At 33.3% G+C, this 17,394-nt stretch overlaps 1 protein-coding gene across 3 annotated transcripts; it reads left to right on the forward strand.

Annotated features, from left to right (window-relative positions):
• The first annotated feature begins 5,749 nt into the window (after positions 1-5,749).
• Positions 5,750-13,475, forward strand: LOC110447680 (ganglioside GM2 activator-like). 3 transcript variants are annotated; one of them, XM_021493523.1, is made up of 7 exons: positions 5,750-5,919; positions 8,979-9,103; positions 9,327-9,414; positions 9,862-10,001; positions 10,754-10,946; positions 12,515-12,689; positions 13,119-13,475. In XM_021493523.1, the coding sequence occupies exons 4-7, from the start codon at positions 9,911-9,913 to the stop codon at positions 13,209-13,211; spliced, it is 552 nt and encodes a 183-aa protein (XP_021349198.1). In that variant the 5' UTR covers positions 5,750-5,919; positions 8,979-9,103; positions 9,327-9,414; positions 9,862-9,910; the 3' UTR covers positions 13,212-13,475. The 3 variants fall into 3 exon arrangements, with proteins under 3 accessions (XP_021349198.1, XP_021349200.1, XP_021349199.1); XM_021493525.1 differs by lacking the exon at positions 9,327-9,414; XM_021493524.1 differs by lacking the exons at positions 5,750-5,919; positions 8,979-9,103 and having other exon boundaries at positions 9,126-9,414.
• The last annotated feature ends 3,919 nt before the right edge of the window (positions 13,476-17,394 follow it).

Here is a 17,394-nt window from a genome sequence, read left to right on the forward strand (position 1 = left end):
GCTATCAATACATGAATTTGTGTGATTCAAACTGTGACATACTAACACAAATAATATGGCATACTTATCAGCTATGAAGGCATGGCCGGCGTGTTGTAACCATTTTTTAAAACATTAAAATTGAAAGGTTGAACACTACTGATCCTCCACTAAAGGTCGTTGTTTTATTCATTATACAAGACAATTTCATTTGATTTTGTATGAAAATAAAATATTGGTAAATATAAAAATTAAGACGAGCAGTTTTCAGATGACATTCTTAGTCAGTATGACAGCCAATTGGAACGTAACATAATAGAAACGCCAAGTGCCAACATGTTATGGCTTATCTGCATTTAATTGTATACGATATATGAAATAGAAACAAAGACATTCAATTGCATATCATTTCCGTTATTTTGACTTCTAAGTTAGGACGAATACGATTGTTAATGATATATGTTGCCTTTACATCTACCTTACATCTCCGACAAGTATCTCCTGTCCAAAAGTGTGCCATATTCACAAACTCTTAAAATATCGTTAATGAATGATAATTTGGAGCTGGTTAATCAATTAGTGACTAATTAACAAGTTACAAGTAAGACGTTTCACACTTAATAGATATGCAAATGGAGATTACCTTAATATAAGGCACAGACACAATATATAAGGTAGGGCCTTGTGTATACCCTTAGGTAACCGTGCCCGGATAACATTCAACTAGACAGGAAACCAGTGTGGTGATATGTCCCCTCATAGTCATGGAGTGGTGAGACATTCGATGTTCTGACTGCCTCTTAAGACGGATACATGGAGTCTGAAACCTCCCTTATACACAAACTTCTCAAAGTGTATCACACGGATGGACTTCGTATTTTCATCGCTTAAAAGCAGAAAATCAAACAAGATCATTTTGTTAAATTTTGCCATGCAGAGTGAAAATATTATTAACCATGATAAACAGAATAAACAAATCGATAAATTAAAGAATGCACTGTAGTTATGTATACAAATGCGCATACGGATATGCTTATTTGGCTTATAAAAGTTTTGCGGTTGTCGTAACGATCTTAGAGGGGAATATCATATCTCATTTAGTGTGAGGATTAAAGTCGATTTTATTCAATATTATTAATTAGTTTATTTATTTATTTTGATGCTAAGTATTTTAGGTTATTTTTTTCCCCGATCTTGCGTTGGAAACGTTACATTGTTCGGATTTGACGTATATTTACATGGCGGGTACCGTCCAAAAACAGACGACGCTTACCCCCTTGAGGAAGACTTGATCTTATCCTCATTTTATATGTTCATTGTTTTCTATGTAAATCTTTCCTTTGTTGCTATTATGTCGTATATCTATCGATTTAGAGGTCGAATCATGGGTTTGATGACAGGTTGCTGTTGGTGTTATCTTCCTGTTTTCCTGTCATATGCAAAGTAACACCATTCAGAAAGTTATCTGAAATGCAAAGCGAATAACATTAGCTGAATTTAAAGTTAGAGTTGTCGTAACAACAATGTGAAATAGATATACTTTCATATTAACAGATTTTATTTGAAAATTGTGAAAACCTGAATTGCTCATTTTAACCAATTTCCGGCTGCTAGGAGGTTCAGCATAACAGGATACATAGTCACAGTAAAAAAAAAAGAATCATATCCTTAATTGTGTACTTCGGGGAATAATTAAATAGTTTCCTGTTCTTTGAATATATTTTCATATACTTATAATACTGTACTAACCACAATATTGAAAGCTAAATAGATGCGCTGTGAGAAAAACAAAAATCACAGGAAGCCAAACTTAGAAAAGCTAACAAAGCTGTTCCGTGTATAATGATTAAGACACCACTCCTCAATGGAACGTTGCCTAGAGATAGTGAACGTAATTTTATGGGGTCAAGATCAAACAACTCTTGTCCCGAAAAGTATAAACCCACTATTAAATAAGACTGATCAAACATACTGCATATGCACTTATAAATGAAAATTGATAAAACTTCTTAAGGACATTTAAAAAATTCTTAATGACATTAAAAAAGAATAGCCCGTGGAAACATAGCATATGGGCGTGATCAAAGAAATCCTATCTAGGCGAGTGACGTGCGTTTCATATGTCTTACCTTATCAACACTGTCTGGTAATCTTACACACAGGTGATGAGGCCAGTCAGTGTATAGCTTATATCAGTTCATTGACTGTTCAACTCAAATGAAATGATGGTAATATGTATGCTTTGATATTAATAAAACGATGAATCACTAATCAGAATTATACGAATCAGAGAATATTAACTCATTGTTTTGGATGTTTCATAACTATTTATCCAATAAATATTGAATTATCGCTATTTCAACGAGGACATATGTGGTATGAAATAAGCAGGAAATCACAAATTCAAGTTTAGTTGAAGGTTTGCTGTGGCCGAGAGTAAAACTAGGATTAAAACCACGGGCAGTCATAAGTTTTCCATGGCTATTTGACAAGACCTTTGGCAACAGTTCCTTCCTGTATTGCAAAGCATAGCAAGACAACATTTTTGACCGACTCCAAAGATTTTTGTCTAGATATTTTGACAATGACCACCTCAATTACAAAACTTAAAAACATTCATCGCACGTACGTAACGTTTCCTCGTTATAGATATCAGCCTCCCTGTGAAGTAATGTATTTTTGAATATTGATACAAATAATGGGTATTCCGTCTTTGCGTATTGCAGAGTTATCTTCTCTTGGCAGGAGGTATTGATTGTTTCGGCACTTGTTTGTGAGAGAAAAGTCATCAATTTTTGAGAAACCGACGTAATTTTCTCCCACAACCCAATGACGTAACAATCAATACCTGCTCCCAAGAAAAGATAACTCTGCAATACGCAAAGACGGAATTGACATAATATACTTCACTCATCAATTTGACATGAACCAGTACTTTTATTTTTGAAGTAGATAAGCTAAGTGGTGTGGTGTAAATTATGTTTGGTACACTGTTAGTAGTGCAATCACGTTTGTATCCTGTGTTCAAAGCATCCGGACTCACTGCGTAGATATGGGAATCTGTGAAGCAATTAGCCATTTCTGGTCATTGAAAAACACCTTGATATTGTATCGTAATGTAATCAAAGTTCTTATCGTTCTTAAAAAAAACCATTCAAATAGTTCTACTATTAATATTGTCATTGACGGAGATGCAAGATACTTTATTCTTAAAATGAGTTATTTGTAATCTAACCATTTTTGTTTTTGTTTTTATTCATTTCACTGAACAAAGAATAAAATTCGTTACTGTTCATAAGGGCGTTTTAGTTGTCGTTGATTAGTGTGTGTTTCTTAGTATGCCTGTTTAACATACCGTTCTATGTTAATGCACTCTGTTAACTATGTTCGTCGGTGGTTAGATATTGATTCTCAGGATTCTGTTTTTAAGTATTGCATTAATAGACTTTGGTCGTCGACCTTAAATATTGACTCTCAGAATTCCGTTTGAGCACTTTATAGATATTCCGTCTCTTTGTATTGCAGAGTTATCTGCTCATGTGAGCAGGTATTGATTGATACGTCATTTGTTTATGAGAGTTACGTCATCAATTTTTGAGAAAACGACGTAATTTTCTCACACAAACCAATGACGTAACAACCAATACCTGCTCACAAGAGAAGATAACTCTACAATACGCACAGACGAAATACACGAAGTTTGATCGTCGCCACGTAGATAATGGCTCTCAGGATGTACCTTTAGTTATATATAATTAGTGACTGTTTAATTTTTCACAATTATGTCAGACTGACTGATATGTTTCTGTTAGTAGACTGAAGCAAGTTTATCTAATGGCATGACCATATGTTTAAGAGCATATCGAAGGGGCAACAAAACCATTATTCGAACTGAAAATCAATAAAGCTAGGTCAACATACGAAGGGGATATTAAACGGGGGACACTTGAAAAAGAACCAGGATACACTGACCAGGTGTTCCGGAAGGGCAAGCGTATTCTGCTTCACCGACGACAGCAACCAAGTACGTCAAGTTGTAGTAAAGCAACGTCATCATATCGATAATGCATTGGGGAGGCAAAAACAAAACCACAAGGCAGAGTTGGAAACAATTGGACTGTAGCCAGAGTTATAAACAGTGAAAGAATGTAGCCAGCCTAGATAAAGAGAGTTACAAACATACGAAATGTACCAAGTCTAGGTCCAGAGCATTAAAAACAAAAACGCTACAAACACAGGGAATGTAGCCAGTATATTTACAGAGAGTAAACGACACGGGGAATGTAGCCGGTGTAAGAGTTATAAACAAAAAAACACTGAAACCTGTCTTACTACAGAGATTAACAAACTCAGTGAATGTACCCGGTCTAGGTACGGCGCATTACCAACAAAGAAACTGTAACCATTCTATAATGTACCCAATCTAGGTACAGGGAGTTGGAAACATAGGGACTATAGCAAGTCTAACTTCACAGACGTATAAACAGATGAACACTGCAGCCAGCCAGTCTAGTTTACCGAGTTGTACACAAACCGTAGGCAGTCTAGGTACACAGATTTACACACAAATGTTTAGCTATAGAGAGTAACAAACAAACAAACTGTAGACAGTAATCTACTGACACATATCATAAAAAAAAACAGTTAGTCTCCCCGAACTGAAAAACAAACCCCACTTCACATGGAATGTATGCTACTCCAAGCATATAACGTTAGTGCAGGCAAATTCGTCACATTAGTAAGGGTTTCAGGTAATAATTCGTCTAAATAGGCATGTATCAAAATGCCGACGAGCACCAGTACAGAAGAAGATTTGACTAAAATTATTTTAGTGTTGTAAAAAACGTCTGAATGACGTCACGCAGCAACATATGTGACGTCATCAGGCCTTCAGTGGTTTTGCTCAAAGTTGCAGGCAGTTTCGCCACCTTCAAACTTTTCACTTATTTGCAAGTAATGTAAGTGTTTAAATGTAAAATTATGTATGTTTATGCAACACAAGTCGTACTGATACGAACAGCTCCAAATATGTGTGTGTAACAATGATTTTAAACATGGCTTTTCTTAGTTGTGATAGTTAATAATACTGTTTGAGTAAGACGGCTGATATGAGATGAATTTACATGTATCGCAATGAAGACTCAGTCCTGAACAAATATAAACTTCCAAATTATTTTTTACATCGGGGCGGATGAAAGGGTCCAGGGCTTCCAACACCCCTACGTACAATCTTCTGCCGACAATGATTCTTTTTCAGATAGAAATCTAGAAACTTTCTAGATGGTGTTTTAATTAAAGTGTTAAGATGGCTGAATGTTAGACGCAAGTAATACGCTTAAAAAGATATTGGTTAATTCATTGTTTTCTAAATACACATTGAATGAAAATAGAAAATGAGTTATCAAATCTTTCCGAGCGTCATTTCCATAAACAAGCATTGCGTCGTCAGTACATTGTATTTACCAAAGTACACTTGTAAAAAAATCAGTTTACTTCCATTGACGGCTCAGTCGACCATAAAACTGCAATTAGAGCTGAGATATGGGTATTTTTTAATTCATATATAATGCATTTACACTAAATCACAACCAACAGGCCTTCGATTAATGAGTTAAGCTGACGAGATGTCCGTCGCACAGACCAAATATTTCAGATTCGGTATGTTACAAGATATTTCATAACTGTTTAAATGAATAATATTACTTTTCCTCTTCTTGTCAAAATGTTTGAAGGCTTTAACTGTGCTGAAGACTACGGTGACGTTATTTACGTCACATCTTATGTATTGTGACGTCATATGGCATTTTCGTCACAGGGTGGCGAATTTGGGTGCATGGCGAATTTGCCTGTACTAACGTTACATCTACATGTAGTGGTGGTGTTTCCGGTAGACCACACAGAATCATAATCATTCATGGGATCGTTTGCATCCCATACCAGGTTAGTTGAAATACTGATGCATTCATATGAAAATAAATTCCATTCTTAAATGTCACATCGACGTTAAATTCTGAACTAGAAAAACAAACATTTTGACGTAAGTTCACTCATTTTACTCAAAAATGAATCTTATTAATCAAATCACTGATTGATATATTTTTCTGCTCATTAGTGAACTTCGAAACATACCTTCAAATAAATTAAAAAAGTTAATAAATAGAACATTTTAATGATGAATAAATTAATTAATATAATAAGTAATAAATGAAATTTTTAATTCAGAAAAAATGCATGAACCTTAGATTACGTTTCTCAACCAGGATATCAGTAAGCAGTAACTAACCTGAAATAGCAGTTAACTCATTCACCCCTAAAATTTCATAATGAGCTATTCCAACTTCGATTTGGAAGAGTTCAAATGTGTCTTCAGGGGTAAATGAGTTTAAATTGTTCAAATGTACAGCTGCAGTCTGAGATGTTAATGATTAATTTGAGTAGCATTAATCATTTAGGCATGTGTTATACAGTGTAAAGTTCTCCTTCTGAGAACCGAATAACGTAATTCAACTATATATGTCGCTTTTCATCTTTATTTGTGAAACAATTAAAACCCATTCTACATGATAATGACCATGTCAAACACCATTATCACTGACATTGTAAAGCCACGTGAATGCCATGCAGATAATGATCTGTCTCTACTTGACTCTTTACTAAGATACATTGTAGTAGCACCGCCCACTCACAGTACACGTACACCAGAACATCAGTATATACGCATACCAATGTACTTCTCATCAACACGACCGCTTGTACTATGAACCTTCTTGTCACAATCATGTATTCCAATGACGCGATTTGGTGTTGGCATTTTCAGCGTTTAGTTTGTCTTGTGTTGCGTTCCCATATTATCAAACTTGGTAATTTAGTACTAATTTTAAAGGAAATGAGTTCTTTTTGACCTTAAGTTAAATTGATCTTAATTTCATATTTGAAAAAAAATCTTCTTTACCTTTGATAAATTATGTTCAGGGTATATTCTGTCTTAATACGATGCGACCTCATCACCTTTCTCATTCTAATTTGTCCCATATGGTATATTGTGTTGTCAAGGGAGGTAACTCTTGCATTAAAAAACCCAGGTGTAATGATGAGGTAGCATATAGCCTTAAATATGTTTGTACATTTCCTGTTCAATAGATACGTTGGTGTGTTATAATTCGTAATATGCTTCCTTTTATGACAAACTTTTATAACTCTATAGCGATTTACCTTGAAAAAAAAGTTCCATTAAATTTACTTACACATCATGTACCTGTCAAATATTAATTAATTAATACTATTTTCTTATACGTTTAAAATATATTAAGATATGGATAAAGAGGCAGAGTGTCTGCCTGCATCCATTATTTATCCGATTGTATCCTATTGTAAATATTAAAGTCACAAGCCCTATACCATCGTCGAGATATGTGGTATTGGCCTGCTCAGTTATAAAAGGATAACAGACAAGGACAGATGGTTTTATGTGCAGGTTTAGGTTTAAATGTAGATAAGAAATCAAACGAAACAAGATACTAACAAAGTGATTCTCAAACGCTTCCAAAATAGAAGTAGACATAAAAAGTAGCAAAAATATATTAAACCATACAAACTTAATAATTGTAATTTATAATTCAGACATCAAAAACTCGCTTTTACTGAAACAATATTTGTTAAAGATTATTGCATATGTACAGTCGCTGCGTATGTGCTAACAATAAAAAACTGCATGTTGATACATGTATTATACAGGGTTAGAATAACGTGCTACATGTATATGAACTTATTGTATGAACTGGGTCAAATGCTGATTGCTCAATTAAGTTCGAAACAAGTAAAATTGGTTAACTTTTCTGATCAGAGTAATGACTGCAAAACGTGTATTCCGTCTTTGCGTATTGCAGAGTTATCTTCTCTTGTGAGCAGGTATTGATTGTTACGTCTTTGGTTTGTGTAAGAAAATTACGTCGTTTTCTCAAAAAATGATGACGTTACTCTCACAAACCAATGACGTAACAATCAATACCTGCTCACAAGTCAAGATAATTGTGCAATACGAAAAGACGGAATTAGCAAACCTGACTTGAGTATTCCCCGACGGTAACAAATTTGTAACAAAGATTATTCTGAAGCAATAACTGTTTGTGTCATTGTCAATCAGATAAAAATCAAAACAAGTGTCGCATATGCACAATTTTATGTTTCAATTAAAAGAATAATGTTTTGTTAGTAGAACAAATTTGTTTATCTTAAACAACGCCATTCTACTGTGGCTGTGAACGCAATTTTGTTGCGCTGAAACTTAATATTATTGTGCGCACACAAAGTATTATGACGTGGGGGTAAAATTCTTCCGTCTGTTAATTTAATTTAAGCTAGGTAATTATACCTTTATTTTCATTTTATTTTAAGTTAACCTATTTCGACTATTATCAATATATAACACTTATTTTAATATTTTTCAGACTGTGAAGATAATAGGAAAATACAACTAAAAATGACTTCAAAAAATTTGGTTTTCCATTATCCTAATGAAACCAACTTTATGAAAACATCTGAAATACATTATTAAACCAAAGCGAATCTATATCTTACACATGTAGCAACTTAGAAATGAGCCAATATTTCTTTTTCGAAAATGACTAATAACGTTCAGAGTGTATGTCTATATTACATGTTTAACCTTTGTGAGTATTTTAACTTTAATTTAAAGTATTTTACGCGACGTATAGAGTTTAAAAGACAATATAGAGTTAAACAAAGCAGATGAATTTAATAATATTAGTTTGAAGTGACAACGTAATAAAAATTCGAATTTTTAAAAGCATAAATATTAACAACAGTGCATCTTCTAACTTCTACAGGTTAGGTGGAGAACGTATTGGGAACGTACGTGTATTGCTTTTTTTTTGTGAGGATACAATAGTTTTGTGTGGGAACGCACGAAGAAATGTTCGTGCACACATAGATTAGCACACCTTGGTGATGCAACCGTATGTATCTTTTTAAAATTTTAGATAAAGCGAAACAAAGCCGCTGACAAGGAAGGGCAACAAGATGCTGTAAACAAAACCACGAGTACTTACGACAACAGGAACACTTATAAGTGCTTCCAGAATGCGAACACTGAAAATATTTGGGAGTAAGTTAAATGTATACGTTATTCTGAGAATATGAAAAACGTCATTAGCGGCACTTGCAATGATCAACTCATGTCTTAAGTGGACTTGCCAGTAAATAGCATTACTTTGACGTAATTGTGTATTTGTTTTTATTATAAGCTTCTTAACACTGTTTTGTATCCTGTTAACCCAAATACTTGATCATTGATCCCTACTGAGAATAACAATTTCATATTACAAAAGAATGAAAAAATGGGATAGACAGGAGACGAGTATAAATGCGGGTAGTTTATAACCAACCGATATCAGACTCTGCTGGACTCTGTAAGAGGTAAGTACTGTTTACATCGTAACACATGTTATTATCCAGTGGTGGTATACATGTATATATATTATACGAAGTTGATTATTTTTAAAAACAAAATTGGTGTCAAAATTAATGAACGTCAAAGATCATATATATATACTGTTGTTAGTAATGTTTGCGTCGTGGAAATGTTTCCGTTTTTTTTGTGACATTATGACATTATACTACCCATAAACAAATATATTGATAAATTATTAATTATATGCAAATTCGAAACATGATATTCCTACATGCAAAATATAATCATACAGAATGCATTTGATTTAATTACAATATGATCAAATCAAGACAAAGATATCGTGATTTCTTTCTTGCGCTTATCTATATTAAGGATGCATCAAAATTAACTTTAATACGTATGCTATTTCTAGTTGAAAATATTCAGATTCTTGAACACAACGTCTTTTTCAGATTTTGAATTTATTGCCTTACACACGAGAAGCAATACAAGAATACGAAGATGTTTCCTTCAGTATTTACCACAGCTCCAGTCCTTGTTATGATATATGTGCTGTGCCCAGTGTCCGCATTCTACGTCAACGACTGCATGCGTGAGTATTTGGTATTATTGTCTTCCCGTATAATGTCTATATTTGAAATTCAAAATGAAAGTCCTGAAGACTCATCGGTAAACATGTTTTATAATTTTCCTGTTTTGAAACCAAAGATAAAGTCCATGAACAAATTTTATGACTCAAGCAAAGCAGGGATAAGCACAACATTAACATATTTGTATTGTGATTGCATTAAGATGTCTTAAAAATGAAATAAAAAACAATATTATTTTAATTTGCAATTTAGCATCCATGGCTTCTTCATAATGGTTTAAAAAAATTATCGTTATTGTCGTATTATTTAACTTTTGAACACATTTTAATTTTACGTTTTGTTATTTATAAATCATAATAGTGATACGTGTTATATGTAAAATGTAAAGCATAATATAGATAACATTTTACTTTATTCATCATACATTTCTGTCGTAATAGAAATGCAGTAATATGACATGAAATACGGAGGAAATGTCTTCTCAATATAGCTTTTTGATCTATATATAGCATTTAAATTAGCCATTTCATTTTGTTCCTTCAAAATCATTTTCAAGTAATGTTAATGTAGCTTCTCCTTTGCAGGCCAAGTAATTATACATTTCAAATAATTTTAAATTACATAATTTTAAATTAGATAATGTTTAATTATACATTTTAAATATGTTTTATGATTACTTTTAGAGTATACATTTATATATATTCAGCCTCATTGAATGTTTGTGTAACTTAACTTTTGTTTCCTTATACTATAGCTGATGGTCAATACAACTCTGACAATGTCCTACATGTCAGCGATGCCAGGATAGGCTCCACATATGTCGTCGCCCCAGGCAACTTGCGGGTGACAGTGGACTTTGAGATTCTGCAAAATGTTGACAGTGAGCTGGAACTATCTGTGGTTGTCAAGAAGAAGGTGTGGTTCTTTTGGGCAACAGGCCACCGGAGGTGAGAACTGTTTTGTTTATATAAGAGAAAATCGAGTTATGTGCCTGTATTATCATACAATATATATAGACAATGAGAAACTGTAAAAGATATCATTAAGGAAGTCCGACTCTGTATGGGTTCATAGTTTTATATATAGAAACATATAATATATATATATATATGTGGTTTGAAATCAAAACAGTTTTTTTCCTGAACCGGCCGTTTTCCAACATGGCGTCCACTAGGTGTGCATCGTATTGACAAAACAATGTTTTCGTGATTTTGCTGTTAATTTACTAATTATACTAAATCTTCAGTTTTTTCTTTCAAGAATAAAACTATATTTACAAGTTTGTACATTTAATTTCCGTCTAGCTGTGCTCATTTTAATGTAAACAGATTTAGTTTTCCGAGTGATCCGCTGTAGACAATGATCCGCTACTGCCGTAACAACTGTATTTCAAATCCCTAGTTGTAAATGCCGAATTACATTTAAATGTTTGTTTCTGCATTGACCTATATACTGTTTACATGCTTACTACCTTACCTAGTATGTCTATTGATTGTAATATATGGAGACGAAAGGGGTTACGATAGTTCGGAATATTCGAAATCTAATTATAATAAGTTTTCGATACTTTTTACAAAGGTACGTTAATTAAACGACGTCTAAAATACAGCTTATAAAAACTATAAACACTGTTCATTACTCTGTTCCTCACAGTGTTTTTAGATTGATATCTTGAACTGTTGTATCAGAAAGAACATACTAATCTTACGTTGAAAATTGGTATATTAAGGATTTATTTTGTTATTAAAAGGCAGAATATAGATGATTCTACACCAAGTTTGTGTAGACCAAAACCTGACTTATTCAAGCTAAAGTTACGTCCATGTTAAAAATCAAACACATATAGCAATTACATGTCAACTATACATATCGATGATATCTTTGTCGATATTTTTAACATGACTTATCATACCAAGATTACTGTATACGATGCANGATCCTATAACAGTAAATATTATAACAGTATATATTATCCTATAACAGTATATATTATCCTATAACAGTATATATTATCCTATAACAGTATATATCATCCTATAACAGTATATATTTATCCTATAACAGTATATATGATCCTATAGCAGTATATATCATCCTATAACAGTATATATTATCCTATAACAGTATATATTTATCCTATAACAGTATATATCATCCTATAACAGTATATATTATCCTATAACAGTATATATTATCCTATAACAGTATGTTATCCTATAACAGTATATATTATACTATAACAGTATATATTATACTATAACAGTATAAATTATCCTATAACAGTATATATTATCCTACTGTTATAGGATGATATATACTGCTATAGGATCATATATACTGTTATAGGATAAAAATATACTGTTATAGGATAATATATACTGTTTTAGGAGTTATAGTATAATATATACTGTTATAGGATGATATATACTGTTATAGGATAATATATACTGTTTATCCTATAACAGTATATATTATCCTATAACAGTATATATCATACACTTCATTTTCCTTACAGTACTCACAGTTTGTGCGATGTGCTGGACACGGCATTCCTGCAAGAGAACGGGACAACTACCTGCCCAACCCAACTGTCGAATGCTGGCATACCCTGTCGCTGCCCCTTCACCCGAGGTCGCTACACTCTTCCATGGACTTCCTTCGAGGTCATCAAGCCTGATGATGTTCCCTATGTACGTTTAATTATTCGGATTTGATATATAATAATAAGTAGTTATGTTCATAAATTGAGGTGATGAGTAGGTTATGAACCTCACCTATTCAGAGGTTCATCAGGTTTTTTTTGAAGGACCAGAACATTATTTTTGTAATAATTTCGAGATGTTTATTTTGACAATTTATATTTGAACGAAAAGTTTTTTTTTTTTACTTTTGGGTCAATCCTCTTTTTCATTAATTATTTTCATGACCGGGAGGTTGGCGTTGCTGAAAATGAATTGAAATTATGAAACAACATTCGGTGATCCGATACAGTATAAAGCGCAAATTTTGATTCTTACCAATACCGTATTTGCAGAATATTCACAGAAAGGATTATTTTACTTCAAGTACTTGTGTATGTTATGGTGTTCTAAAATCATATGTATTTTGCTATCTTACAGGGAAACTACTGGGCCGAGGCACGTTTAACGGACCCGTACACAGGGGAGTTGAAGGCCTGCCACTCCATGGGATTCTACTTATCAAGCTACTGAATTAGCTTTACAGTTACAAAAGCAAAGAAGTTCTTTTCAATGTCCAAAAGTTAATAATTTTACACAATTTACAGGATCACTCAATAAAATAGATGCGTATCTTCAATTTGTTGAAAACATAAAGGACAACTTAAAAAACCAAATGATGAGATGCAACCTAAAACGGAACTTGCGTTTCTTTTTCGGGTCTGTACATTTTTAAGTTGAAACCTATATACATTATTCTTGATTGTACACTTGGTAATTCATGGTCTATATTTCAAATAAAATCATTTGGTTCAGTATGTGTCGTGTTTGTTCATATTTTCGGTGTATATATAAAATTGACGCAAGAGTTCAGTGTTATTCAATTATACGTGATGTAATGGCGTTCCATCCTCGATATCCAGGGGTTACGCTCATTTTCGCTCTCTACACCCCTCGAATATGTCGTAGCAAAATTGAAGGCTTGGTTTGTGCCACTTTGTTGATGAGACAATAATACTAGTTAGATCCTTTGTTGTACATCAAAAGAATCTCGCAGTCACGTAACGGTAAAAATTGACAGGCTTTGAAGTCGGGCGTCTCTCCTTTGTAATCTTCAAAGGACAGGTATCAGCCTAGCGACTGGTCTGGCTTTTTCACCCGACATCGATCAAACAGCTTTTTTCGTGCCTTCAATTTTGCTATGACATATTCCAGGGCATCCTCGATATCAAGGGTTACGCTATGACATATTCCAGGGGTGTAGAGAGCGAAAGTGAGCGTAACCCCTGCATATCGAGGATGATGGCGTTCATACTGAAACAAATACCAGGCAAGGTTATAATCGAATATGATCGAATTTGTATAGATACTCATATGATACTTTCAATATTTTAAATATTAGCCGAGGCTCATTCACCACCAGTTTGAGGTATAATCACTGTCACGGGCTTAAACGGATTATTACATGGGAATAGGTATACTTATATTCAGGTATATACTGCAAGTGTTTAATTTTCCCTTCGTTCGAGAAAAAGCAATATCGGCAAACATAGAAAGCAAACATTTTATCACACGCAGTAAAATGGGACGGGAAACGCGAAAGCTTTATGGTTCTTCTTTGTTCTTACCACGAAACAAAGACATTCCGAATTAATATGATATGATTAACATGTATATTAAATCGCAAAATCCAAACCCGATGTTTGCCTTGAACACATGATAAAATAATCAAATTTATGTATTTAGACGATGAAACAGTAGCGACACTAGTAAAGTCCACATTTTGTCAGCGTTCATTTGTCGCAATCTTAGTAAGCTTTTCATTTCATCATTTCATCATTTTATTGAATAATTAGCTATGGTTATTTAGCAATGTATACACTATACACTTTGCAGGTCGGCAAAATATTTTGACTCCATTCAATCAAAATGTTAAGACGTGTGGTCCTGTTTAGCCCTCGTAAAACTTACAGCCAATTAAGATGTGAAGCTTATCAAACTGTAATGATATTTCCTCATTCATTGGAATGTCAATGGCCTGGTATAACGTGGTATATATCTGTCAGATCTGTATTAGGAAACTACCAACAGGAAATCTTAAAAGCGGTTTCTGAAAATACTCACCAGACCCTTAAACGATTAACATACTGTACAGTAATCTACATTGTGAGTGATGATGGTATCGTGGTATCCTGAGAGAGCGCTTGTTTAATGCTGTTTGTCTGTTGGGAACTTTGACTATATGTGTTTGGCTTAACATATGTTTGATGCGTTGTAAAGTCGATGTAATCAAGAATCTAGTCATTTTAGCAGGAATGAACTAAAAATATTTCCATGGAGTTGTAAACGTGTAAAATAATAAGTCAACTTATATGATAAAAGTATGCGATAAATACTAGTCTATATTGTAAGCCCTGGAAATATTTTCTTTATTAAATGTGAATGAAAACGGTTAAGGAGTAGATATATGAAAAAATTATTTTACGAAAAAAATTAAAAAATACTTAAAAACGGGCTCATCATTTACGAATGGTTGTTAACGGGATGCAAAACAAATATATATTTATTCAGTACTGGTATTTCCAAAATAAAAGCTCTGCAATTACTTCTCGACAAGTAACCAGTACCCACCTGTGTACACATTTAGTGATGAAGTTGGTGGCTTTATTTTCATTGATTTTCTAAAATACCGCTAGACAATTTGCAATATAATTACGAAAAGAATGTATCTCAACTGAATATAATGATCATCCTACAAATCTTCAGCAACTTGCAGTTTTATTTTATTAAAATCATAGTTGATTACTTAAACACTTTTTATCAATTGTTTATAACTGTATATTGATATAACCATACAGTACAATCAAAGTAATTTTTTTTCTTTTTTCTTTTTCAAAAGTTTTAAGTGAAAAAAAGCCAGTTTCCAACGTTTCTTTCATCGTTGTTCGCAGCATGGTTTCTAAATCTGTAAAACATATATCAAATGTTAAGTGAATGTCGAGCATTGTGATAAAGTAATGTCCAGGCCAATACATATACACCAAGTAAGTTACAAAATAACTATCTCGATCTGAGCTCACAGCAGTAGTGACAAAATACACATATACATATTTTCATGTTAATTGTTTACGTTGGTGAGTCAGAAACGGTCAGATATTACTAGCCAGTACCTGATACATTTTGTCTAAGGAAGTAGCATAGCTGGCACAGCCTAGTGAACAGACAGTTAATTAGTCACACTCTTTGAGGCAAACCCCTAGTAACAAGCAGTTCATTCCATCTCTTACGCTTTATAACATGTACCTTATTGTTTCAAGTGTTCTATTCGGTGACAAATGATTACCCAGTATGCGTAGCATACGTTATAGTGTCAGAAGTCTATACTGTTCTAAACAATTTATTTCATGCGATTGTATCTCTGTTGGTAAACAATGATGTTACAATACGTCGTGCCATGCAATAGTTGTTACTACATGTACCATCATGTTACTGTTGATAATTCAAAAATGGTATCCTGATGGATAGAGTAAAAATAAATTAGTCCCGGTCAGATCGGAGAAAAATCTGTGTTATTTGATAAAAAAAAACAACCGTAAATGACAATACAATACCAGGATTTAAATGCGTGTTTGTATCGTGATACTTTCCGTTAAATGATAATCAGTAGAATATATCCCGTGTGAGAGTGAAATTGGTATAACACAGTTTAAATCACTAAGCATTTAGTCTAAACATCATTCATCAGGTTGGTAAGTATGAATTGTAGAAATGGTTTATGTAGCACAACCAGTAAGTCTTTATGTGTGACTTGTATGGTAAGTAACCCGTCGCCTCCATCAGATAAATTACTAGTGAAGCGTGTGAACATAAAGATGAACATCCGTACTTAAATTCATAATCTTAATTTAGTTTAAGTTTTAACTTTAACGGTTTCATTCACCTGCAAAACATACAAAATATATATAGTAGATAATAAAAAAATAAGTCCTTGCGAAGGAAAATATAGAATAAAAACATAAATTTTTCAGATCGTCCGCTAGGCCTTTCTGCCTTCTAGGGCTGATTCAGGCGGATTGATGTTTATTTATCACCGTTGGTTACATGACGTCATCAATATTTGTATATTCAACAATTTTAGTGATGTCATAAATAAACAAGCATAGTGACGTCACAAACAATTCCGAGACAAGAAAACATCTACATACAATACATTGCAAAAATCATTGTGCATTCAAGCTGGGTTTGAGGACTTTTATAAACATATTTTCTTTAATTTCTCTTGCAACTACATCGTCGCTATTCAGTTTGTAAATAGGTAACACCTGAAAATCATCTTTAGAACATTGATGCATATGTTTGCTAACTTTTAAAAATCTTAGTTCATTGTCCTTCATTTATATGTATATATAGATAACCAGGTCAAAACAACACCATCGCTGGCAGTGGTAAGCCACGACAATTGACCCCACCTCTACTTGACTTTTGACTACGATAGTAGCACCGCCTACTCAAAGTACATGTACACCGACACATCAGTATCAGACTATACACATACCAATGCAGTGCCCATCAACACGACCGCATGTACTGTGTACCTTGCCTCTTCTGTAATTTGTACCAGGTCAAAATGTATGTTCCTATTGTTATGGAATGTTTTGTGTAGGTGCGTCATAAGAATATTGTTTTGCACATGCATTCGATATCATTAACATCTATG

The sequence above is a fragment of the Mizuhopecten yessoensis genome, unplaced genomic scaffold (genome assembly GCF_002113885.1).
Source record: "Mizuhopecten yessoensis strain PY_sf001 unplaced genomic scaffold, ASM211388v2 scaffold3575, whole genome shotgun sequence".
NCBI lineage: Eukaryota > Metazoa > Mollusca > Bivalvia > Pectinida > Pectinidae > Mizuhopecten > Mizuhopecten yessoensis.